We start from the raw sequence: 26,142 nt of genomic DNA on the forward strand, positions 1-26,142 counted from the left end.
GCCACACAGGCCAGGGTTGGGGGAGAGAAAGAGAAAGAGATGGTTGTCCCCTTTATACCTCCTTCCATTCCCCCATCCCATCCCCCCTCTCACACTTAGGTGAATAAGCAAGCAAAGGGATGCATGCAGCCAGGTCCAATCCCCCGACCACTAGAGGTACTTTGTTACAGATACAGGTATGTTAAATATAGTTTGGGAGGCCTAAAGATATTCAGGGGTTTTTTTCCACTTTTGCAGGGGTGCTCTTTATCCAACCCATGCAAAAGTAGGGCAACTAAATTTTATTTAAATATAGTTTATTGGCTTCCTGGCTGACTGCAGTATGCTGCCTGAACAGTTTTGCTATTCAGCAGCTTTAATGTCACTTCAGCAGAAGATACTTTCAGTGAATTGTGTCACATTAAGAAGACATCACTGAACTGAATCCATATTAAAATGTGGCCAATTGTATCTTAGGGGAAGAATTTGTTTTATTTTTAGCTAAATTTGGTCACACTTTAGACTCTCAGAAATTGAAGTTGACATATTAGTCTTTATTAAAATCTCACTGACTTTAGTGGGACTAGAACATAACCTACTTAGGCTAGATCCAACTCATACAGAACCATAATAGCATATACTTGTCCATGAACTAAACCATTTAGCCCTAGATCCTATAATATCCTTGACCAAGTGCAAGGTTACGTGCAAGGACCTCATGCATTTGAACTAGCACAATAATGGTATCCAAATTTTGTTGCACAACTTCTTTTCTTGCACACTGCTTTTTTCTAGTCCATAATTCAGTGTAACGGTAGCTTTTAAAACAACTAATATTACATTGGGATTGTTTGAAAGGATACATATTATAGCTGGGATAATGAATTAGCTGATTTCATATTGTGTGTCAAAACAGACTAATTTTAACAGATGCTAATACAAATCTTGTATGCATCTCAAACAAAACAGTATGAAAAAAACAAGTAACTATGATTACTATTAAATAATGTACTATTACTTTACTATAGTAACTACTAGACAGAAGTTGTTACCATCTCTAACTAAATTGTCTGCACATAATATGAGTAAATATGCAATTAGGATGGGATATGAGTATTCCAGTGGTAATTGAAGCAGTGGTAAGATGGGTCCAGGATTAAATTTCATTCATTTAAAATTTCATGTCAGTTAGTGCCTGGAGTAATTCTCAGTTAAGCCAATCTATCATATTTACTACAATAAATATTACATATAGCAAACAGAAAATATCCTTACTCATGAAGGCAATTGAAAGAGAATGCAATATATGAACAATTATGCACATCAGGATCTCCATAATCATTTCTATAAAAAATAAAAACAATGCCATTAATGAGGTAGATTTCTTTCCAGTTGACACCTTAACAAGGAAGAAATTATCATAAAACTATTTGTTTAGTGACAGCCGATGTCTCTGTTCTGAATACCCAAAGGGTTAAAGCTGCACAGACAGTGCCCTCAGCTAAAACTGGACAAAACAAGACAAAAACAGTGAAGGTTCTTTTCGTAACCTGCCAATTTCACAGAATAACCCTTATTTTCCCCAGATTTGATACTACCCTTTGGTATAAACAAAAGAAAAAAGTCTACTACTTTGTTTAGCTGATAGCACTGTAGGTGCCATTGTTAATAGCTAGAGACTAATGGAAGGTTAACACATTCGAATGCTACACTGAGTAGTAACACATGATTTGGAAGCTATGAGATTAAAATGTCATTTTCCACAGATAATGTATATCAATACAATGATGTGACAATATCATACAAAAAGATCTCACATATCACTATTGCAAATCATTTACATTTCTGAATTGCTTATAACTATTACTAATATTTAATTATATTTCAACTATTTCCAACTTACAAAGGTGAATAAGATAACAAATCAAATATTTTTTTTCAGAAATATTTCCAAAAGACATGTTATGGCCAAATGTCCACGTTGTTGGATATCTGATCTATGAAGGAAAGGATCTTACCTGTATCATTGCCTGAAATTGCAACAACAAACACTTTAATATCAGGTCGGCTTTCCAAACCAATATCTGCATCTGAAGTAGATGGAGGTTCTTCTTGAGATTCGAAAACCTCTGTGGGTTGTCCTGTAGGCTGTTCAACTCCAATAACAGTTGATGATGTAAAATATTCTGTATCAATGTCTTGTTCTATTGTTTTGCCTGTAAAATCATCATCAGTAGTAGTTTTAATGAGAGAAATGGATTCATCAATTACTAGAACATCTATGCTTGTATCTTCATCAGGTTCTGTATAAATTAAAGGTGGCTGTGTTTTGGTGCTTAAAGGTTTCAGTGTCAAAGCTGATAGGTGTTTGTCTACTGTACCAACGGTACTGGTGGCTATGTCACTTATCACTGTTGGCTTACTTGTTGCCAAAGCTGGAAATAAAATGGGCTCTGTTTCTATAGCCTCCTCTGTTGTTCCTGAGCCTTCTGGGGTATGAGTTGTAAGAGTTTCTATTTTCCCTAAATCAGTTGAAGAAACAAAAGCCTTTGTAGGGAAAGGACCTATAAATTTGACTGTGAGTGCATCGTCTGCACTTTTTGTACTTGGCTTTATGGGAGGGACATCAGTAAGTTCCAGCTTTTGCTCAGTAATCACATCTTTTTCTGGAGACAATTCAGACTTTGTTACTGTTTCATAAACTGGGATTTTCACACCTGGGCCCACAGTATGTTCATATTTTTCTTCAAATGCAGATCCTTCAGCTACATCATGTTCTGGTGATATGGGTAGCTTTGAAGAGGCTGCTATCGAATCAGGAATTGTGGTCAGTTTTCCCATAGCTAGCTCTCTAGTAGTGAGTTCATCTTCAAAAACTGTAGTAACATCTGGTTGTGTTCCTTTGGCACCTGTTTGAGTGGTTACAGTAGCATTTTTCTCTTCTGATGCCTCAGGAACCAAGGAAATGCCAGGTTCTTTCTTTGATGTTGCACCAGGTGTTGCCATTGATGATCCATCAATAAATACAACCTGGTCTATGCCTGTTGTGCCTTCAGTGACTAGCACTGGGTAAATACTTGTTGCTTCACTGGAAACTCCTCGTTTTGGTTGCTCCTCAGGAGTACTCCCTTCAGAACTCCAATCATATTTCTGATCTGCTATTCCTTCCATCTTCTCTTGTTGCATCCCTGGTGTAGATGCTATTACATCTACAAGTTTGGTAGAATCCACTTCTGTAACAGTTAATTCCACGGGGCCTGATTCAGATCCAGATGATGTTGTTCTTTCAACTAGTAACAAAGTTGGAATTAATCTTAAATCTAAATCAGCAGGTGTTACTGTAAATTCTTCTTTGACTTTCAAGTCAGTGTGTACTGTCTTAGTTCTATCCGTTACTGTAAACGCTGGTGTTACAGGGCTCTTTATATATCCTATAGTTGGTGCGATTTTTCTTTCAAATGAGGTTTCTGCTTTATCTGGTGTAGCTGTAGCATTTTTCTCTAAGAATATATTTGTCACATTAACTACATCTAGTTTTGGTATGGTGCTAGAGTCCTCTAGTTTATGGTCAGGCATAATAATCCCATTGTCATCCCTGTCTGTAGATCCTAGATGATCCTTGAGCAGCTCTTTTGGAATGACAACAGTTGTGAGTTTTACATCACTTTTTGCTTCCATTGATTTTTTTGTTGGTTGGGTATCAATATGTGTTTCTTCTTTTGTTAATGTAACAGGAGTCTCTGTTTCTACAATTTTGCTCAAGTCTTTTCTCAGGAGAGCATCTACTGAAGTCCTTATTGGTCCCACCTCTATTTGTTCAGTCTGACTTTCAGAACTTTCCTTGCTGAAGTCAGAGACATCTTGTCTAAGTGTGGTCACTACTAGGTCACTTTGCAAAGATTTTTTTTCAGTAACATCTGACAAATCAGAAAGGTCTGTAATAGTCTGAGGTAGAACAGTAGATAAACTAATGATCTTCGGTACATTTTCTTCTTTTTTAGTCATTTCTTGTGTAACTGAAGAGATGTGGGAATAAGGTGAAGTTTTGGAAGGCATTGTCTTTTGTTCATTTAATAAATTGGCAGATCCGCTTTCCGAAAGTATAGCTGGTTCAGCAGATGAAGTTTCTGATATATTCTCCTTACCTATAAAATTCAAAATTAGAAAAAGAATTCAAAACATTTGCAATTAAAAATAACTTCATTTAGTTACATTCAATGGGCATTTTAGAAATTATGACAAAATGCATGCTCTTTATCTGTTGTGTGATAATTGTGGGTCCATAGGTCTCAACATTTATCTGGTAAGTGTTCTTTCAAGTTAAACAACAGTTCCATTTACCTTTGGAATAAAACTATTTAAATCCAGTTCTTTTCAAATATATTATTGCATGGCCTATTAATAAACTTAGGATCATAATATCATAAAGATATTAGTAACAAAGGTCCAATGCAGGGACTTCGATTGCAAAGCACAACTCTCCAGTTGTTCTTGGACTGTAGCTCCACCCATTTAGTCCTAGACATAAGCAGACAAATGCCTGAATAGAACTAGATAGATTACTCAGATATATACATTTTGCAGTAGTAGTCAAAGAGGTTAGCTGCATTCATCTGCTTTAGCACAAAATTCATAAATGAATCCAGTAGCATCTTCGAGAAGAAATTTCTACAACAATCTTTCATGAACTCAGTCCATTTCATCGGATATCTCAAAAGCTTATGCTCTGAATTTTATTCTTCCCAGTTCATTCCTAAACGACAGAACTTCTAGATTTATGTCTTCTTTGATCAAGCAAATCAAATTATTCAATAATATGTTTTACAAATCCAAAGATTTGGCACTTATGCTTAATGTGGTATTAAGCTCCATACTTTATGAATTAGAACCAATTTGAAAAAGAGAGGGAAAAAATGAGACAGATTCCAGTTAAGCACAACAAGCAAATGTCTCAGCAATCCAGGATTTAAGCTTCCCAATTAATATTTGGCCTGAAAAATATAGATCCTTTCTAGCTCTTTGGCTAGATGTTCTAACTTATTTTTGCCAATTTGCCGTGAGACTTCAATCTGGGGTCATTTCATCTTCATTGTCCAATGTGTTACCACCAATACAGTTCAGAAATTTTGGATCTTAAACCTTGTGAACTGAAGATTAAAGAAAAGATATGATGTTAAAGTTGTTTCTTGTCAAAAGGAAGAATTCCCTACAATTCATTTGTGTTTTCCTTAAAAAATCACCCACCCATAGAAGTTTGTTTCTTCTTCTTTTAAAGCAATATTGCTCAGGCTCCATCTCAGTACAGATGGTTTTCATTACTAGACTCCTTGAGTCATGTGTTCAATGGGATATCTTTTTTGTGCTGCTTTTGATGCAAGACATGAGGCAGTTTTTCCGAATAAAAATATTCACGTCTAATACAGCAAGAAAGCAAATTATCTCACCAACAGCTGCTAACATGAAAGTCTATTCTGCATTCTAAAATGTGTTCTTTTACATTATGCACAACTGAATCAAGCCAATTTTTAACAAATGCTCCACACATTAAGTATTTTCATTAGAGCAAATGTTCTACTCCTGTTCTACCTTTTTAATGTTCTACTTTTTAAAACATTAATAATATAATGATTGAACATAATGAGTTGTATCCAAATGTGATCATACTAAGAGACCAAGTGAAATTAGTGTTATTTAAGTTATCTATGACTAACTTAAGTCCCATTGATTTAGTAGCTATATTTCTTGACATTTTCATTTTGACTTCAGAGAATTCATTTCCAGAGCATATTGATTATGGAACATGTGGATAAAATCCTTCTGATCAATATTCATATTATGGAATAACAGAGCTTGGAATGTTTATTTTAGGAAGAGTAACTTAAACAACACGCTGAAGCCCTGCAAAACAGAGGTAAGAGCATGATGCTTCTGAACAGGGCTTCTTAAACCCCTTTTCTTGTGAGTTCTTTTTACATGACTTTGGGTATATAGATATGTAGAATAGGTATACAAATCAAACATTTACTGATAATAAATCATGAAGAAATGTATTCTAAAACAAATCTTTGGTATACATACTATTTTATCATGTATTAAAGATAAAAGTCCATTTTCATAGTAATGAGATAGATATGTTTGTTTCGTTTTCCATAAAGAAATAAAATTTGACTGAATATTTGAAACTGTGGGATATAGAGCATCCTCAACATTTTACATGTCATGCTGGCATGTCTGGTTTGCAGTCTGAATGGCCAGAATATACTCTGTTGGCTCTTCTCTCCTGAATTGGGGTGTCACACTGGAGTGTTTTGAGGGTCCAACCTCAACTTAAAAGGTACCAGGTTGCAGAGTGGACTATGTGCCAAAAATTGATCCACCTCCCTCTTGTTCCCATCACAGTCTGTTCACATACATGCATGCAATCCTTATCCTTTCCCCCCTGCAGAGGTTGTAGGCAGATGGTTGGCGTTTTTCTTTTTGATTGATTGTGTTTTATGGACCCAGCTTAGTTTTAGAATCAAAATTTGAAGGGAAGTCTTTCTGAAAAGGCAAAAGATCCAACAAACAAATCAACATTTGCAAAGCTTGCTAAAAAGGCAGGCTGATTTTATTGCTGCTCTCACCCAAAAGGAAGCTTGTAAGGGAGTAAGGTACTTTTGTTGCCCAAGGAGGGGATAATGGAAGGGAAAAGAAGAGGAGAAGAGAAGAGAAAACAGAAAAGGAGGAGAAGGAGAAGGAGAAAGAAAGAAAGCCAGGGATAGCCTTGCAACGAAAGCAGCAGAGGTCAACTGCTTGCCTCCGCCTATTCCAATTCCACCCCTCTCTTTTTGCCTGTGTGAGAAAAAGACTCCAGAGGAGGGGGAATTTACATGCAATATGACTTGATGATAAGGGAGGAGGAGGGGAGAAAAAGAGGGAAAGAAGAGCTAAAAGTTATGGCCTCCTTAGCTGGCTGGCCGGCATGCTGGCTGCTTGGCTCTGCACTACTTTGTTGCCTGCTCCTATGTTTTGTTTTCAAAAGGAAAAGCAGCCGCAGTGGAGTGGGGTGAGGAGGTGAGGTAATGGAATGACCCCCAGATTGAGTTATGGGGCCCCAGATGCAGTCATAACCCACAGTTTAAGAAACTTTGCTCTAGAAGGCACTGTTCAGTTACAGACGAGATCAGCATTTGTTATATTCTTAAAAGTAACTTTTCACTGTCTATTACTTCCTAATAAAACTAATAAAAAGAACCTTCAGCATGAGTTTCATTCAGGTATACAGAGAAATGTATCTAAAACCCAGGTCTCAAGTAACTTACAAAGAGGCCTATAATATTTTACATTACATCTTAGTCAAGGTATTTAGAAACCCTTTTCCCCACCTATATTAACTCCCTACCTGTGAACTAAGATGTACAGGACTAATTTATTTTAATGTTACCACCATCTAAGGTTAGATGAACTTTTACTAGTAATATTGATTAGCTTTAGAATTACCTCTGTAGGAAAATTAAGAAGACCAGTTCCATCTGTGAAGATCTAGGAACACAGTAAGATGCCAAAAGTGAGCAAAGCTCTAAATGTTACTGGACACAAAGCTCCACAGGCCCTAAAAGTAGGGCCCATAGGTTGCATTCCTCTTTCCTTAGGGTGTTGCCATTTACCAAATAAGAGTTGCTGCTCATGTCTGATATAACACTGAATTTTTTCCAGTCATATTTTGAAATAGCTCAATCTTTGCACATGTGAAAGATGACTTCTATTGCAGTGCAATGGAGTATCCTTCTGTTCGCTAAGCTTTGTGAGTTTTCATCTACTTTATTATGAGACTGACTAAATGCAAGTGTTTGCATATTGCGTATTTTGTTTTTCATTGGTATTTTTGAATATTTTATTATGGGTTTCTTGAAACCACATTCAGGGCTCTTGTGGCTGAAAGCCACTCATTTTAAAAAACCTTAGGTAATTTGAAAATATGTGGAAACCTCTTTAGTCTTCTGTACTTTGGCCAAAGGTTTCAAACAGTAGGCAGACAACTACTGTTGACTTCATTGGGGTTAAATCTCAAGAAATAATGGGAAATGTTCCAAAGTATTCCTATGTCTGCATATAAAACCACCATCCGTTAGGAACAAATTGCTTTTGGCTAGAGTAATGTTTTACTTCATTGCTAAGCTAAAGAGAATTAGGATTCACTAATCCTAAATAAATGGTTCACTTTAATTTGTTTCTTTTTACTTTTGATACATAGATCTATTAAATATATATGCAAAATTACGTTTGTGCCTTTCTGAAAATTTTAATCATAAGAATTTTAGCAATTGTAATGTAGGCACGAGTTTTTGAGAATGAGAAAAGTCTGTTGGTATTATAAGCAAAGAACAACAAAAAGAAGCTGTAGAATCCAAGATTAATGAAGTAGCTCCCATTACCTGAATTATACCAGGTGAACTATAAAATGTAAATGAATATAACTTAAATGTACCCAGGTTGCACTCCTGTTTCCCCAACTATAGAACTCTGTACAGGGAAAATCATTTGAACACCCTCCATGCTGGCTTTCAGGCAGTAAACAAAATCATTTTTGTTTCAAAGAGCTTTTACTCAATTTAGATTTCTAGTCTTTTTCTTCAGTGTGTTTCCACTTTATATGTGGTATTTTGGAGTGTTTTGGAATGTTTTTTGGTTTAATTTAAATTCTGGTATTTTATTGTCCTTTATTGCAAACTGTTCAGGAAGCCTTATAAGTAGAGAAGTATATAAATTTAATTATACATGCATGTTTGCATATACACACAAAAGAGCCAGTGTAATGATTTGAGTGTTGACTTCAAGTGTCTAGATTTCAAATCCCCACTTGGTCATGGAAACTGAGGCTGGATCTACACTGCCCTATATCCCAGGATCTGATCCCAGATTATTTGAGATTATCTGGCAGTGTAGACTCATATAATCCAATTCAAAGCAGATAATCTAGGATCAGATTCTAGGATATGGGGCAGTGTAAATCCAGCCTGGATTGAGAATTCACTCTCTCTTCCTCAGGCTGAATCTACCCTATATCCCAGGATCTGATCCCAGACTCTGCTTATTCCAGATTATCTGGCAGTGTAGAATCATATAATCCAGTTCAAATCAGATAATCTGAAATCAAATCCTGGGATATAGGGCAGTGTATATTCAGCCTAACTCGACAGCCTTCCAGGGTTTCTCACAGGATGGTTTCCTAACTCTACCTGAAGATGCTGAATAATAAATCTGACATCTCTGGATGGATGCAAAACATGTGCTTACTGTGTTACGGTCTGTTTATCTTATACTACCAACTACCAGATGTTTGACAGTAATGGCATTGAGTAGAAACACCAGTGACCCTATGTAGAAATCTGAAATTCCTGGAGCCTACCTTACAGAGGACAGCCTCTTTATAGGAACAACTGTCAGAAAATCATTCTCTAAGCAAAGGAATCCTATGTTTGAACGGTGAGGCAAACCAAATCACAAGAAAGGTTTTAATTGCCTTTAAATTGTGCATCAGGATTGAATGGCAGATCTGAACATCAAATTAAGCAGACACACATGCTTCCTTGGTCACAATATTCCTTAGTAATCACAAGTTTTCCCCACTACAATGACATAAATTGTGTCTCTATGTTCATTCTAGTAATTATCTCCAGAAATGAAAACCAGCTTGGTCTACTGGTTTGAATATTAGAACATTGGGAGACCAGGTTTTAGATTCCTATTTGGCCATACTCGCTAAGACTCGGAGGGATGAGGCAATGGGGATACCCCTCTGAACAAATCCTGCCATGGAAATCCCAGTTTATGGTTACAATAAGTCCAAATCAACTTGAAGGCATACAACAATAAAATTATGTGTGAATTTACACCTTTTCCAATTACCATTATCTTTTGAAATGCAAATCTGTTGTCTCCATTTGTACTTCTTTTGGCCATGATACATTTATTCTTTGTGATGCATTTGACCTAGCATGTCCTTTTGTTTTTATGAGGAAGCATTAAAATGCAGTTAAGTAATAGAATACAACCCTAGGGAACCGGGAAAGGACTGCAATAAGAAATGAGCTTCTCTTGTCAGTCTTTGTAAGGTAGGTGTAACTTGAAAAATCATATTGAAATAAGATTTTTATAATGCCAGAATGGTGGTGGGGTCAAGTATTTAGCCCATAATCTACTGTGAACACAAAACAGATTGTTGGTATTTTGAAACCCATATGGTTTCTGTAGAAACAATTCATAATCAACATAATTTTGGTTAATGCTTTGGGCTTTGGTTTTAAAAACAAAAAAGTGTAAGGCACATCCTAGAACAAACAGCATGCACCTCCAATTCTTTTTAATAGACCCACTTCAAGAACAAAAAAGGAAATCAGTCATCCAAGAAGGAGAAAAAACTAATATTGAAGCAAGGGAATAAAAAAAATCCACATCTGGTATATAAGGAGAAGGAGATCAAAATCCGAGACATACTATTTCAAACAGTTATATTTATTTGCCAAAATATATAGATTCTGGGCACTGAATGGGAAATCAAACTAAGAGAAAACTTAAATCTGACTCTACTGCTGTCAAGTCATATCGTCCATAATAACCAGAAACATAATTCAGGAATTAGGCATGCATGTGAAATTTTTGGAGTCAGCACACAGTCAAGCCTACAATGCCACTATGATCCATGGGAGTCAAGACCATCCAAACTGGAGCAGTCAAGGTGTGGTCTTCAAGCTTGGGTTTTTTTGGATTTTTTTTTTGGCCCTCCTCCCTAGATTCTCTTTTAGTCATACAAAAAAAAAGTCAATTGTCTCTCCTGAAACAAGGGTTGCTGCCTGCTGGATCTGTTTAGGACTGTTTATTTATTTATTTATTTACTACGCTTATATACCGCAATTCTCAGCCCAAGGGCGACTCATTGCGGTGTTTAATGTGTTTGGAAGATTTTCTTCAATAATTAAAAAAGTGAGTCATAAGGTTTTTATTTTCCTACATATATCTAGCCATAATTGATTTTAAAATGCTAATTTTTCTCTAAATAAAGGTTTTAGTCACAAGCAGCTTTAAGCACAGATGCAAGGAAAATGCTGTCTGCTTTGATGACAACTATGTTTGTTTTTCATCATTATTAAGGCAGATGCTTTTTCTGGCAAAGATCTATTTCTTTGCTGGATGTGAGAACCTGAGTGTCTAGTTGGCATCTAAGAGGCCTGATTCACTCTTCTGCTTCTCCTCCATCTACCACCAGTCCAGCACCCTGCCTTCTCATTTCTTGGCTTTGTTGCTAGTGACACTGAAATGAAAATCTTTACATGAGTTGCTCCAGAACAGGACAACACCCAGAATAAAGGGGTAAGACTTTAGCCCTCCAAATTAAAGTAAATATGTAGCATGTGTCTTAGAAGTACAAAGGTTGAGTAAATGAGAACTTCTCCTGCTTCAAGGCAAGGGGCAAGGTGACACATTTACAGGGTGACATCATTCCTTTTTACAGCATGAACATCTGTTTTACAGACTTCAGACATTTCTGCTATCTATATATCTTAATGGATTTTCCTTTCTTGGTGTTCTTTTCTGCCCTTCACCCATCCCCACAATTAACAGACTCTTAACATGTTAGAAATGTTGGTAAGCATAAGCTTTAATTTCAAATGCATTATTCACAAGAATGGTTAAGTACAGAGATGGGAAGGAAATGTAACCATTTAAGACCAGTGTGTTGGACAGTAACCTAGTAAGAACTATGAATTGATCAGGATAATAATTTTTGAAAGATTTCAGCCACTTGACGCTTACCTGAGATTCAGAAATACTCATAGATTACGTAAAGTTTATAACATTTATTTAGTATAAATGTAATCAAAGGCAAAGTCAAAGAAGCTAGATAACAGAGCATCAACCACACCAAAGTACTGGAAGGTCTCTTGGAATGAATTCTGAAACATATCTAACATCTCAAAATCTTAGAGATGTGTTTCAGAGACAACACACTAGAGAATTAGACTACTGAACATGATATCCAACAAGCTTAATGATATCTTAACCATGTAAAAATCTAATATATCTGCAAGATCTATGTTTTGACTGATCCATGCCAATGAGAGGCCCTACAAATGTGACAAGAATTTTATTATTGGTGATATCTCCATTTTGGATAGTACTTTTACAGGGACTGCAATGATTTATAAAAAAAAGTTCTGATCACTACTTTTGCTTTGCTGCACTGGAAGAGCAAATATATCTCCATCAAAACACCCCCTCCTGAATTTTGGCATATTTTCCTCTTATGAATAAAAAATGTATTTAATAAGCAGGTGTAACATTTGTATTATATAGATTGTTGGCCTTTTAGTCAGAGACTTGTGAACTTAGGTTGATCAAGATTTCTAGCTAACAATACCCCCTGACCCTTTTGGAGGGCTACAATGCCCAAGCCACACAAAAAAGTACTTTTATTCAATTAATTGGAGAAGGCTGCTTTTTCACAAAACAAATGATTCTCATAGGTTTATAAATTCATTTGTATTTCTGTCCCTGAAAAATGCAGCTCTATGGACACTGTTGAATGCCAGATTTCAGGAATGTTACTTATTCTTATTACAAATCTATCTCCCAAAATCTGGCAGTTGTAGTTCAAAAATACAATTTTCCCAGCTCATTTTACAAATTTACTTTCAAACCAAGGCTGATTCTCAAATAAAGTCAAGCATTTTTCTGTCCCAGGAACAAGAGGACAAAGGGTTTGAATACTGTGTACTTCAGACAGTAAGGGCAGAGATTAGAGGTGTTTATAGGCATGCATGTTAATTGAAGAACAGCTTGTCATGAAATAACAGTTTGGCCTCATATAAAAATGATTTCTGTCCCTGTGGAATCAAAGTAGACAAAAGTCATGTCTTTTTAATGCAGTTTTTATAGAGTGGAATGTAGCAGTTTGCTTGGCCTTTCTCTAAGGAAACGCCCTGGAAGATCACTGGAATGGTAGCTAGAATATTTCCTGCCTGCTACAAATCAGATAGCTACAATACTAACATAAATAAATCAATAAATAAATTTCAGTATTCACTAGATTCCTCTTCTTTGTAAAGGTAAAATCTTCTGCAGCATGGTATATTTTTATGTATTTCTATGTTTTAATGGTCATGTTTCAATTACTCCTTGTTTTGTTTAATGGGTCTTCAACTATATAATATAAATACATTTAAACAAAAATAGGGTTCACTGAGCAAACTGAATATTCTGCTCAATAGAATTATCATGCAAGCTATTTCTCAATTTTGTCGTCTTGCAAGGTTTCCAAACTGGCATCTAGTGCTCTCACAGCAGTTTAGGTTCCACATTTGGCACCCAAACAGGTTATTTCAATTCACTGGATGGCTAAGGAATAGATTCCAAATGTCAACCCTTACGATTCTGGCTGGGAGAAATGAGGGTATTGGGGGTAAATCATGGAGAAAGGGAAAGGAAAATATTGTTTGGAGAAGTTCTAATTTAAAGAAACTAGTGCTTACAGCTAGCCATGTTTCTATCAAATATTTCAATGATGTGTATAGGCCTTCTAAACCAGGATGGGAAGATTTTACCCTCCAGATGTTTTGGACTATAATCCTGTAATTTTGCATTATCAATCATGTCAATGGAGGCCCCTTCCACACAGCTGAATAAAGTCCCACATTATTAACTTTGAACTGGGATATAGGGCAGTGTGGAGACAGATATTCCAGTTCAAAGAAGATATTGTGGGTTATTCTGCCTTATTATTCTGGTTTATATGGCTGTGTGGAAGGGCCCTGAGTCTTCTGGGACTTTAAGTACAAAACATATGAAAGAATCGAAGTTCTCCACTTAATTCTAGAAAGTCTTCAAAAAAAAACTACTATAATTTTTCCTGGGACACCAAAAGAAGGAAAGGTTAGTTCAAATTAATACAATCTGCAATAGAATTGAGGGAAATTGTGAGCACTGAGCAGCTTTAAAATAGGGAGTTCCTAGTGGAACGACATCAGATACTAAAAAAGAAAGCTGGATGTATCCTTTCTCTAGTGCAACATACCTGTGGAACATAATGTTGAGCCTACTTGGTTTCCATGTAGGAATAAAAGTGGACTATTCTTGAAATTAATTAATTTTGGATGATCCCCTTTGGAGATCCAAGAAAACCAAGGCTATATGAGGGTGTTTTTTTAAGAGTGTGTTTAAAAACAATGTGCTTACGTTTAAAGCAGTAGGCATCAAATCTGCTGTCTGGTTCAGGAAATCCGGTTTGATTCTCGAAACGATAAAGGGTTCGCACTCCAAGTAAACCTCCACCACATTGGATTCTTGCCACAGAAACAGGGTAACGCACACTGCCATCAGCCAGCCAGCCATAGTCACACTGGTCAAAGCCTTCCCTCCAGGCAGCATGCAGGTCACCAGCCGTAGCCAGAACTGCATCTCGTTCTTCACATCCTCGTACAGCTTCTTCAAATGTTAGCTTGTTGGGAGAAGTTATATGGAAGAGATCACCTACAAGAATGGAAACAAATTGTACATTTACTTCTTTGCGAGCACACATGTAATTGTGTCACTTCCTTAAAACTGCTCAAATGAAAAAATCAGCTTCCAGCATTATTACAATAACACAATTTTGTTCATTTTTTGATGAATGTTACAGTTTCTCCATTTTGATGTAAACTGTCTTGAGCATTCTATATAACAATTCTATAGAGTGCTGATGTTGACTTGGAAGCAGCAATTTTCTGAGATACTGACTTGCTTCTTTGGATCTTCATGACCTAATCTAATAAATTCCCTTCCACTTCAAAGCATCCCTACACTATTTAATTTCATCTATTCCATATGATTTCCCTTATGACTAGTACACTTTCCCAGACTTCTTCCTTTCTTCATCCTCAGAAGCACATATCAGATTCTCCTGAAAACATTTCCTGAATCCTTTAGGCTTAGCTTTATCCACAAGCTAAATCAGACCTAATTTCTGATAACCAAAACTAATTACATGTACTCCATCCATCTAAGTATCATAAATCTTGTCCTTACCCTCTTCCATCCCTTCCCATTCCTATACAATACAACCCACATATTCATGGGAAATACATTTTTAAACAGGAAACCATAGATAATAGTGAACCCTAATGAAACAAATGACTTTTGCAAGAAGTTATCATACAGTTGCCCTGGGGGAATCTATACAATTCAAAGAGATGCAACGATTTAACTGTTACAGTAGGGGTGAGCAATGTGTGGAGCTCCAAGATGTTGTTGGACTACAACTTTCCTTACACTTAGCCAGGGTGGTGAGGAGTATGAGAAGGGAAGTCCAGTAACATCTGGAGGATTACGGTTTGAATAGACCACAAGGATCATCCAATCCAATATACTGCCTTTTTTTTTTTTTGTCGTGTTAGAAGTCGCTTCTGGTGTCTGCAAGGACATTGCCCAGGGGACGCTCAGATGATTTTGATGTTTTTATCATCCTTGTGGGAGGCTTATCTCATGTCCCTGCATGAGGAGCTGGAGCTGATAGAGGGAGCTCATCCGCCTCTCCCTGGATTCGAACCTGCGACCTGTCGGTCTTCAGTCCTGCCAGCACAGGGGTTTAACCCACTGCGCCACCCAACCAAAATACTTGGCAATCCAAGTCTCTGCTTAAAACCCTTCAAATAAAGTGACTCTCTGAGTCACTTTATTTCTGAAATTATTTTGCTATTTTAATAAAGGCACAATTTAGTCTGCATCTCAGTCAGTGTCATTAGTGGGTATCTTCTTATGATGAATCATGCTACTGAGGCACTTCCCATATACAAGCCCTCTCTCTACTTACTCTGCACCATGACTAGTAATTTGCTAATGAACGAGAATAGACAGTTGCCATATGGAATTATTCCCATGGAATAAATTCCTATATCGAATAGCAATGTATACATTACCATAAAGTTATAATTCAATGAAGGATGTGATCAGGATTTTTGAACAGTAGTTGTAATGGTTTTAGTTACTTTCATAAGTATGTGATCATGACTGAACTCAGTTGTGGAAAAGAAATATCACCTAATTCAAGGTCATGTTGCTGCCTTGTGCTGCATTCTGTTATAGGTCTTGAGATAAACATGAAGTGGGAACATATTTTGTACTACATCGTTTGCTATATTCTAATTCCATTTTAGTTCATATAAAAACAACTATTCTATTTGATCATAAATAGCCAATATTACATTTGAAAAGTATAATTATAACAGCAGCTAACTCTTGTGGCACATCTTGCAACTATAACTGAATATCCATATTAACTACATTTGAAATGCAATTTTCCAAGCTTTTCAAATGCCAAGATAGCCACACTTTGCTTCAGTGGCTCAGATGGGGATTTGCTTATCTTAAAGTACATTCTGGATAACAAGGAAAGGAATTGATGTATCAAATGCCAAAGATTCTGGGCTTCCCTGCCAGAGCACCTGACTGTGCAGTGCACAAAATTTGCATCTCAGATAATAGCACATTATTCACTAATATGGAAAAAAAAACCCACAGTAGAACCTTCCAAAAAAAACCAATGAAATGGCCAGGAAAACTAAAACTATATTTACATTGCCATTTCACAGAGTATTTTGTAAAAAACAAATTCTTGCACATATGAAGGTGTTTAATTATGTTAATGTGTCAAGTTTTGACATTCAAGCCAAACAATTACACCATATCATTTTGAAATTCCCAATTTTAAAAAACACCAATGAGACCAATAGCACTGCAACATAATATGAATACTCAAAAACAGGCAATACGTCTACAAATGTATCATCTTCCTTGAAAGGAAACTACAAATGTATGTGTCACTACAACCCCATCTGCTCCTCAATTTCTGTAATAGCCATTGTAACATGTTAACAAAACAGACAACCAGCGAGGATTGTTGGAGTCGGAAATAATTCTCTTTAATTCTGTAGTTACAATGGAAGATGTTTTCACTGTTACTTTACGGGAAATGTATGAAAATGTTTTTCAAGCCAATTTTTTAGGTAATCAAAACCATTTGCTCCCCATTTTTATTGAAATTGGTGTCTCATGAAATAGTGTTTTTGCTATGGTACATGATACAGAAACAACAAAATATACTCAAGCTTTGATCCGGGAGATAATTATATATGACAGGATCCTATTCGCTCATAGGTAAAGGTGCAGTAATAGCAAGGTGGAAAATATTGTGGATGCAGTGGCAGCAACAAAAAATGACAAAGTCAGCAGCAGCAGAAAGTGGGGGAATGGGTGCTGGCTTTAAACCTGGCTTCCAGGTCATAGGATTTGTGAAACTGAGACACTCAAAGAATCCTATGGAGATTTGGGGGGGGGGGGGGAGGGTGGACAGAAAAGATAATTGTCCAAGTTACCTCTCTTAAAATGCCTTTGCTTTTAGCATGCCAGGAATTGAGAAATAGTTGGATGCAACAGCCACCACTTTCAGTAACCATAGAAAAGAAAGTGCAACCACTACTATAATATTCAGATAGTGTTCCAACAAGAGTCCAACCAGTCATGAGTTACAACCCAATGGAGATTTGGTGAATGGGATGGTGGAGGTAAATGGCCAGAGGAGTGTACTATAGTGCCTCAAATCTGCCATCCATGTAGATGACATGGAATTGGGAAGGCTAGGAGTGTTACAAAGCTCAGGTGATATAAATACTGGCCATTGTATAAAACTTACATGAATGTTGATTTACCAAGTTCTTATTGATTCAATGGATTTACTCTAGCTAGAACTAGCAACTGGGAGCCCTTCCACACAGCCCTATATCCCAGAATATCAAGGCAGAAAATCCCACGTTATCTGCTTTGAACTGGGTTATCTGAGTCCACACTCAGATAATTTGGGATTTCCTGCCTTGATATTCTGGGATATAGGGCTGTGCAGAAGGGTCGTAAGACTGTAGAAGCAAATCCCATGGAAATCAATAGAAATATTGAAGTAAATATTATTACTTAAATCAGGATGTAAGTTTAGTAAACATTTCTGTGGTACAATGTTTGAATCTGTACTTTTTAAAGAGAGTGATAAATATATATATTACAAGACAGTATAAGAAAGATAGATTTCTAGAAAAAAAATATTCCTGGCAGATAATACTATTGGAAACAGTGCTTCAAACAAGTTTTCTCTTTACTTTCACAGACCATTGTTATTAGAGGAATAGGAAGGTTCACATAATATAGAGTTTCCTGCTTGCCTCTAACCATATTTCACACCCTCTCTCAAGTTTTTGCCTTTGCTCAACTAGAACTTGTAAAACATAGTAAGGATGAAAAGAATATTCATACACTTGAAGAATAAAATACAAGAAAGAAGATTTTTGAATGTTTGACAACTCTAACAAGGAGAATCATTCTCAGGCTTCAATACTGGAAACCAGATTGAGAGTTTCTGGATAATAATTAAGGGAACAAGGACTGAAAAAGATGTTGTTGTGGAGATCTGCTACAGACCACCAAGCCAGACAGAAGAACTGGATGAAGCCGTTCTTGACCAGATGACCAAACATGCATAAAGAAGAAGAAATATAGTAGTAATAGGGGATTCAACTACTCTGATATTGTTGGAAAACAAACTTTTCCAAGAGTACAAAGTCCAGCAAATTCCACACTTGCCTTGCAGACAATTTTAGAAGAGGCAACAAGGGGATCAACTATTCTGGATCTGATCCCAACCAACAGTGATGATCTGTTCAATGGAGTGGAAGTGGTGGGAACCTTAGAGCAGGCCTGTAGCTGGGGGGGGGGGGGGGGTTGAACGCTTAACCCCCCCCACCCCCCCGCTACAGGCCTGCTTGTTTCAGGTTAAAATAAACCTGGTTTACTTATGAATTAACCAATTCATGAGTAAACCAGGTTTATTTTAACCTGAAACATTTCAGGGGGCTTGAACACTTAAACTGCCCCCCTGGCTAAAGTCCTGAGTGGGAGTAACCATGTGCTCCTGGAGTTCTTGATACAAAGGGGGGGTGAGACTAAAAGAAGTCAAACATGCATTATAAACTTTAGGAGAGCTGACTTCAGGAAATTTAAGGAAATACTGGGCATGATTCCATGGACAGGAATACTAAAAGAGCAGGGATTTAATGATGGATGGGAGATTCTTAAAAGTGAGACACTGAAAGCAAAATTGCAAACAGTGCCAGCAAGAAGAAAAAACAGAAGTGTAAAACAACCAGAATTGATGTCCAAATAACTTTTAACTGAGCTAAGATTTAAAAGAGACATGCGCAAGAAATGGAAAAGGGGGAAATCACCGAAAAGGATTTCAAACAAATAACCAACATATGTAGGGAAAAGGTTTGTAAGGCTAAGGCACAAAATGAGCTCAAGCTTGCCAGAGAGATTGAAATCAGTTTTAAAAAAGGGTTTCTTTGAAAAAAAGAAGAAAAAGGAAACAGAGAGAGTGGTGAAATGCTAACAAGGGATAGGGAAAAGTCAGAGCGAAATGATGACCTAAGGAAGAGGGAGAAGGTTTGTTTTCTGTTGGCCTGGAAACTAGGACTTGGAGCAATGGGTTCAAATTATAGGAAAGGAGATTCCACCTGAACATTAGGAAGAACTTTCTGACTGTAAGAGCTGTTCATCAGCAGAACTCTCTGCTTCAGAGTGTGGTGAAAGCACCTTCCTTGGAAGCTTTTAAACAGAGGCTGGATGTCCATCTATCAGGGTTATTTTGATTGTGCTTTTCCTGCACGACAGGGGGCTGGACTAAATGGCCCACATGGTGTCTTTCAACTCTATTATTGTATGATTCTAATCTACTTTTTCATATTTCTCTTCTGTCCACAGACTTGAAGAATGTCAATTCACCCATTGCCAAAACATGTATTTTATGTTCTGCAGTAGGGTAGGGGACAGCCAAAAATGGATGCCTGTTGCAGCCTATGTTCCAATAGGAAATACACAATGTCAGATTCTGAAATCTTCATGAACTAGTTCACACCCACTAATCCAGTGGCATGCAAAGAGTTGGCAGGGAAAATCTTGGGAAGATTCAGCATTCATCTTACCCTATCATGTTCTGGGAATCTATTCAGCACAAATCTGCAAATGATTTGCATGGAAAACTGCATTTTTGCACAGAATAGAAATTACAACTAAAATGGAAAAATAACTTTTTGAACTGTACAACTTCCATACACACATGAGGACCACAAGACATAGTATTTGTCTGGATCAAAGAGGGAGGAGAATCACTGAATAAAGGCACTGTGCACTGGCATCTTAGGGCCCCATTTACACCGCCATATGAAATCCAGATTATCTGCTTTGAACTGGATTATATGGCAGTGCAGACTCATATAATTCAGCTCAAAGCAGATAATGTGGATTATCTGTTTTGATAATCTTAAATATATGGCAGTTTAGATCCAGCCTTATATACCAAAGGCTTAAACCCACTATAACTTTAATTCTGACATCCTGATATGTAGCCAGATTAGGGCAGTGTTTATATCACTTCTATCCACTCAGTAACAGAGAAATACTATTTGGGCCTTCAAAACAATTTCCCCAAGGATTATAATAACTGTTTGCAAATTCAATAAAAAGTGTTAAAAGTGCTGTTTCCAAGACCAGCTCTCATTCTGCTCATGGTAATGTTACAGCCCTCATTTAAGTGGCAGATTAGTCCCATCACATGGTCTGTAGTTCTGAATGATGTATCTGCATGAGCCAACGTTTCCCAACAAAAGCAGCTTTAATGTATTTTTTCCACATGTTCCAGAAAGACACAGAGAAAATCCATCTGGCAAGCTTGCGAGTTACGTAGCCTTGGCCATTACAGCAATGAAGAAATATTTAGAAAGAAGAGGGGGGATGGGAACCTGGGTTAAAAGTGATCTGCAGTGTTTTGATAGCTGGAATCCACACTGAGAGTAACTCAGCAAAACGATCAAGACAAACACCCAGGCCAAGAGCGAGAGAGGAAAGGAGCTTAGTCTGGCTGTGCCCTGCAACAAATAAAAGGGGTGACATGGAAACCATGACAATCTTTGGATTACAGACAGCAATGTGATTTCTGTTGGTTTTGGCCCCAGGTTTGGGTTGATTGCCTCAGCCCCAAAGTCAAAGCACTCTAAGAATCTCCAGATTGTCCTGCTCTGTGTATTTGCACTGCTCAGTTTTAAAAGCACCTGACTAAGCTTCTTTTTATTGCTGTTAACTACAGTAAAATAGAGTTGGCAGCCAAACTTTCTAGTTTTAAAGGAGGGTCGGAGAAGGATTCTCTACTGTCTCTCTTGCCCAAAAGTTTGGACTCAAGAGACATTATCAGTGAATATTCTTTCTCCTGAAGTTCAGGCCCCATATTTTGTTGCAAGAGAAAGAAGGCAAAGAATAAAGTAATGTAGAGTACTATTTGCAATGATCATAGAATAGAATCATAGAATCAAAGAGTTGGAAGAGACCTCATGGGCCATCCAGTCCAACCCCCTGCCAAGAAGCAGGAATATTGCATTCAAATCACCCCTGACAGATGGCCATCCAGCCTCTGTTTAAAAGCTTCCAAGGAAGGAGCCTCCACCACACTCCGGGGCAGAGAGTTCCACTGCTGAACGGCTCTCACAGTCAGGAAGTTCTTCCTAATGTTCAGATGGAATCTCCTTTCTTGTAGTTTGAAGCCATTGTTCCGTGTCCTAGTCTCCAAGGAAGCAGAAAACAAGCTAGCTCCCTCCTCCCTGTGGCTTCCTCTCACATATTTATACATGGCTATCATATCTCCTCTCAGCCTTCTCTTCTTCAGGCTAAACATGCCCAGTTCCCTAAGCCGCTCCTCATAGGGCTTGTTCTCCAGACCCTTGATCATTTTAGTCGCCCTCCTCTGGACATCTTCCAGCTTGTCAATATCTCTCTTGAATTGTGATGCCCAGAATTGGACACAATATTCCAGATGTGGTCTAACCAAAGCAGAATAGAGGGGTAGCATTACTTCCTTAGATCTAGACACTATGCTCCTATTGATGCAGGCCAAAATCCCATTGGCTTTTTTTGCCGCCACATCACATTGTTGGCTCATGTTTAACTTGTTGTCCACGAGGACTCCAAGATCTTTTTCACACGTACTGCTCTCGAGCCAGGCGTCCCCCATTCTGTATCTTTGCATCTCATTTTTTCTGCCAAAGTGGAGTATCTTGCATTTGTCACTGTTGAACTTCATTTTGTTAGTTTTGGCCCATCTCTCTAATCTGTCAAGATCGTTTTGAATTCTGCTCCTGTCCTCTGGACTATTGGCTATCCCTCCCAATTTGGTGTCGTCTGCAAACTTGATGATCATGCCTTCTAGCCCTTCATCTAAGTCATTAATAAAGATGTTGAACAGGACCGGGCCCAGGACGGAACCCTGCGGCACTTCGCTCGTCACTTCTTTCCAAGATGAAGAGGAAGCATTAGTGAGCACTCTCTGTGTTCGTCCACTTAACCAATTACAGATCCACCTCACCGTAGTTTTGCCTAGCCCACATTGGACTAGTTTCCTTGCCAGAAGGTCATGGAAATGTTCTTTCAATTTTTCCTCAACTTAGTTCAGTTACTTCAAACTCATTTCAAAGTGCAAAAGTACCCAATGGTCAATTAACTCAGGGAGGGAGAAGAGCATAGGGCAGGTTGTTGCCCTTCTCAGTAGGCTCAGGCAAACACAAACTATTGCAGCTTCTCCTAGCTTGTGCATTGCTTATCCTAAAGTTTTTGCCATCTTGAGCATGCCATGGGTTTGCTTGGCCATAAATGTCCCAGTGAACTGTTGGAGGATATGAAACATTTTAAGTAAATGGAGAACACCAGCACAAGTAACTTAAAGTTTACCATTTAATAATGATACCCTGTGCTAAGAAGTAATATCCCTGAAATTTCAGTAAGAATTCTTTGCTAGGTAAAGGGTTTGACAACCCATAGCTATGGTCGCTTCAGAATTATTGATGGTACAAATTTATCACTGGGCTATTCTGTAATCGTAGATCAATGTAAATAAATTGCTCCCTGGTGGCTAGTAGTTATGAATGCTCATGTACCAGTATTTTTAAAATACAGAAAATATACCAAAATATCTGGATTTGTATTGCTTTTCTTGACCAAAAGGCATAAAGGTACAGCCTGGGAAATTACATGTTAGAATTTTCCATTAGACATTCATAAAATAAGTTTTCTATCACTTCTCTGATTGCATATGATGTGGGCATGGCTTAATATCTGCACCATCAGTGAAACATGGAAAGCAGGCATCCTTTAAAAATCAAATATACATTTACCACTCACGCCCACCTAATATCAAAGCCATGTTTTGCAGATTACATAGATTTTAAGGGTAAAGAGTAAAGTTAAATTTCTTTAAGAATAATGTTGTAGTCTATCAATCTGATCGTTGTCTTTAAACCAACATATCACCAACACTTCTCATTGTCCTTTTATATGCCTTTGAAGAAACCATATTTGTGGAAATAATTCAACTGGAATCTCAAAACATGGTTGGTTGGGTTTTTTTGTCGTGTCAGGAGCGACCTGAGAAACTGCAAGTCGCTTCTGGTGTGAGAGAATTGGCCTTCTGCAAGGACGTTGCTCAGGGGACGCCCAGATGATTTTGATGTTTTATCATCCTTGTGGGAGGCTTCCCTCATGTCCCTGCATGAGGAGCTGGAGCTGATAGAGGGAACACATCCGCCTCTCCCCGGATTTGAACCTGCGACCTGTCGGTCTTCAGTCCTGCCGGCACAGGGGTTTAACCCACTGCGCCACCGGGGCCCCCTCAAAACATGGTAGTTGCAAAGCTTTCACAAAAGTTCCTCAAATGTTAAAAAAATCCCAGTAGTTGACATTTCCCCCTTCAATGATAGGTCTTATTGAGATATCTTATCATATTTGTTACTATCCTTTACGTGCCTATATTAAGGGGTTCCCAGTTGCACTTCTCACAGAGGTTGCAGTGGGAAAGTAGAATTGTGTATTAGTTCTTTGACTAGAATGACAGCATTGGTCACAGACTACTATGCCCTAAATCAGGCCTGCATAACCTATGGCCCTCCAGGTATTTGGGACTCCAATTCCAAGGAGCCCTAGCCAGCTTGTCCAATGGTTAGGAATTCTGGGAACTTAAGTCCAAAATATCTGGAGAGCCACAGGTTGTAAGGTCAAAAATATCATGAATATCTCAGGCCTTGAGATTTTGAAACCAACTTGAAACCTAGGGATTACCCTTCCCCCCTCCCCCACCTATCCTTGTGATGCTGTCATGGGGATGGGCCCTGACGTTACAAGGGTCATGTACGAAGGACAACCACTGCATATGTCATTAACCCATGCTACAGTTGCACAAAGTATCAATTCTAACAAATGAGGGGGGGAAACCTGTCCGAACATATCTCCCATTATGAACCATCACAAAGTTTAAGATCAGCTGGAGGGGCTATGCTCTCGGTAACCACTGCCATCGCAAACACAACTGATGGGGACAAGAGACAGGAACTTCTCAGTGGTGCCCCCCCCCCCCCCGCCGCCTGTGGAATTCCCTTCCCGTTGACATCAGATTGGCCCCCTCCCTCCTGTATTTTAGAAAGAAACTTAAGACCTGGTTATGGGACTATGCGTTTAAGCAACTGAAGCAGCAATTGGGATGATTTAATGTGATATGAATGACAATGGAGTGACCCAGAAACTGATTTTAAACTGGCGTGATTTTAAACAAATGTTTGTATTAATATAATGTATTTTTAAATGAATTGCTTTTGATTGTATTTTATGTTTGTGATTAGCACTAAAATTAGTGCTTGTTGTGAAGCTGCCCCGAGTCGTCGCCCTCTCCCCCCCCCCCCCCCCCCGGGTCGGAAGGACAGGGTACAAATGTACAAATAAATAAATAAAATCATGTAGACACACATTTGACAAGGCAATGCTCTCATTCTGAAATTCTAGGTCTTGAGTTCTGGGAACTCAAGTTGTAGATATAACTTAAAAGGACGGGCAACCTCTAGTATTTGTTTATTTAAATGTTTTTGGGCCATCTCTTCAACTACTACAGAATATACAAAAGACCAGACCAAATATATAATCACTTACAAGCAAACCACATGAAAATTTCAGCATAAAACGTTAGAAAGACATAATTCTGGAACAAGAAATATTCTCTATGATGGGGTGGGGGGTTCCTATCTTTGAAAATCTCCAGTGTTTCTGTGAAAATATGCCAATTTCATTTTAAAGGGCTGAAATCACACCACAACAACCATGTATTTATGGGTAGGACCCAACAAACTCATACAAAGAATTAATTCCAAGTAAATGAATGCTGAAATTGACTATAAAAGGGGATGGAAGAAGCTAAAATCATGACTGATTTTCATATGCCTCACTATGATGCATCTAATTAGTACAGTAAATTCAAAACATATTTCAATAAAACTCTTTTCCAAATACTCTCCACCCTCTTAATAATGCCATCTGGTATAATGCTGTTGAATACAACATTTTACTGTACTATAGCTCTGGGTGCATTATTGTAGAATAATATATACACTTTATTAGGGGTCAAATATTCACAAGTCACGTCAACCAAGATACCACATGGTGACTAGATCATCACTGCAATCAATCATGGAACATGCTCTGAAACTATGGTTCACACACATCATTTTACAAACCTGGCAGTATATTGATGGCACAGCTAATTATTTTCAGTGGTGTCTGATGTTTCCATTTCTTATAAGAAAAGGTCAACACTCTCAGAAATGACCTCTGAATTATAATGCATCATATTTTATGAAAAATTGATCTGCTTCAGTACTATGGTTGCAACGTATAAATCTCTCTTCCAACATACTTCACAGGCAAAAAAAGAATGGCCCCATGCAAGAATGATGATTTGTCCATGATGACATAACAACAGTGCTAGGAATTTTTCTAACTTCTTTCTTTCTTCTAGGACAGTGGTTCCTGTGGGCCAAAAATCTGGTCCACGAGCCTCCTTCCTCTTTATTCATTTATTTTATTTCTGTTCCTTTCACACCAACTGCTACTTCTTCCCGGTCACTGACCACGGCATATGATCTGTATCAGTAACTAGAGCTGATGTGGTCTATCCAGTGCACTTTTCTGAATCAGCACCCCAAATCAAATCTAAAGTTGAACAAAAACTGATTTGTAACCTTTTTG

General features: G+C 37.8%; 1 protein-coding gene across 2 annotated transcripts in view; it reads right to left on the reverse strand.

The window, feature by feature from the left end:
- Nucleotides 1-26,142, reverse strand: part of VCAN (versican) — a 152,131-nt gene that overhangs the window by 77,527 nt on the left and 48,462 nt on the right. For both annotated transcript variants that reach the window (XM_060761736.2, XM_060761735.2), the window contains exons 6-7: nucleotides 14,191-14,484; nucleotides 1,998-4,124 (exon numbers count right to left, since the gene is read on the reverse strand). In XM_060761736.2, coding sequence (XP_060617719.2) covers nucleotides 1,998-4,124; nucleotides 14,191-14,484 — 2,421 coding nt within the window. The remainder of the gene's footprint in view (nucleotides 1-1,997; nucleotides 4,125-14,190; nucleotides 14,485-26,142) is intronic.

The sequence above is a fragment of the Anolis sagrei genome, chromosome 2 (assembly GCF_037176765.1).
Source record: "Anolis sagrei isolate rAnoSag1 chromosome 2, rAnoSag1.mat, whole genome shotgun sequence".
NCBI lineage: Eukaryota > Metazoa > Chordata > Lepidosauria > Squamata > Dactyloidae > Anolis > Anolis sagrei.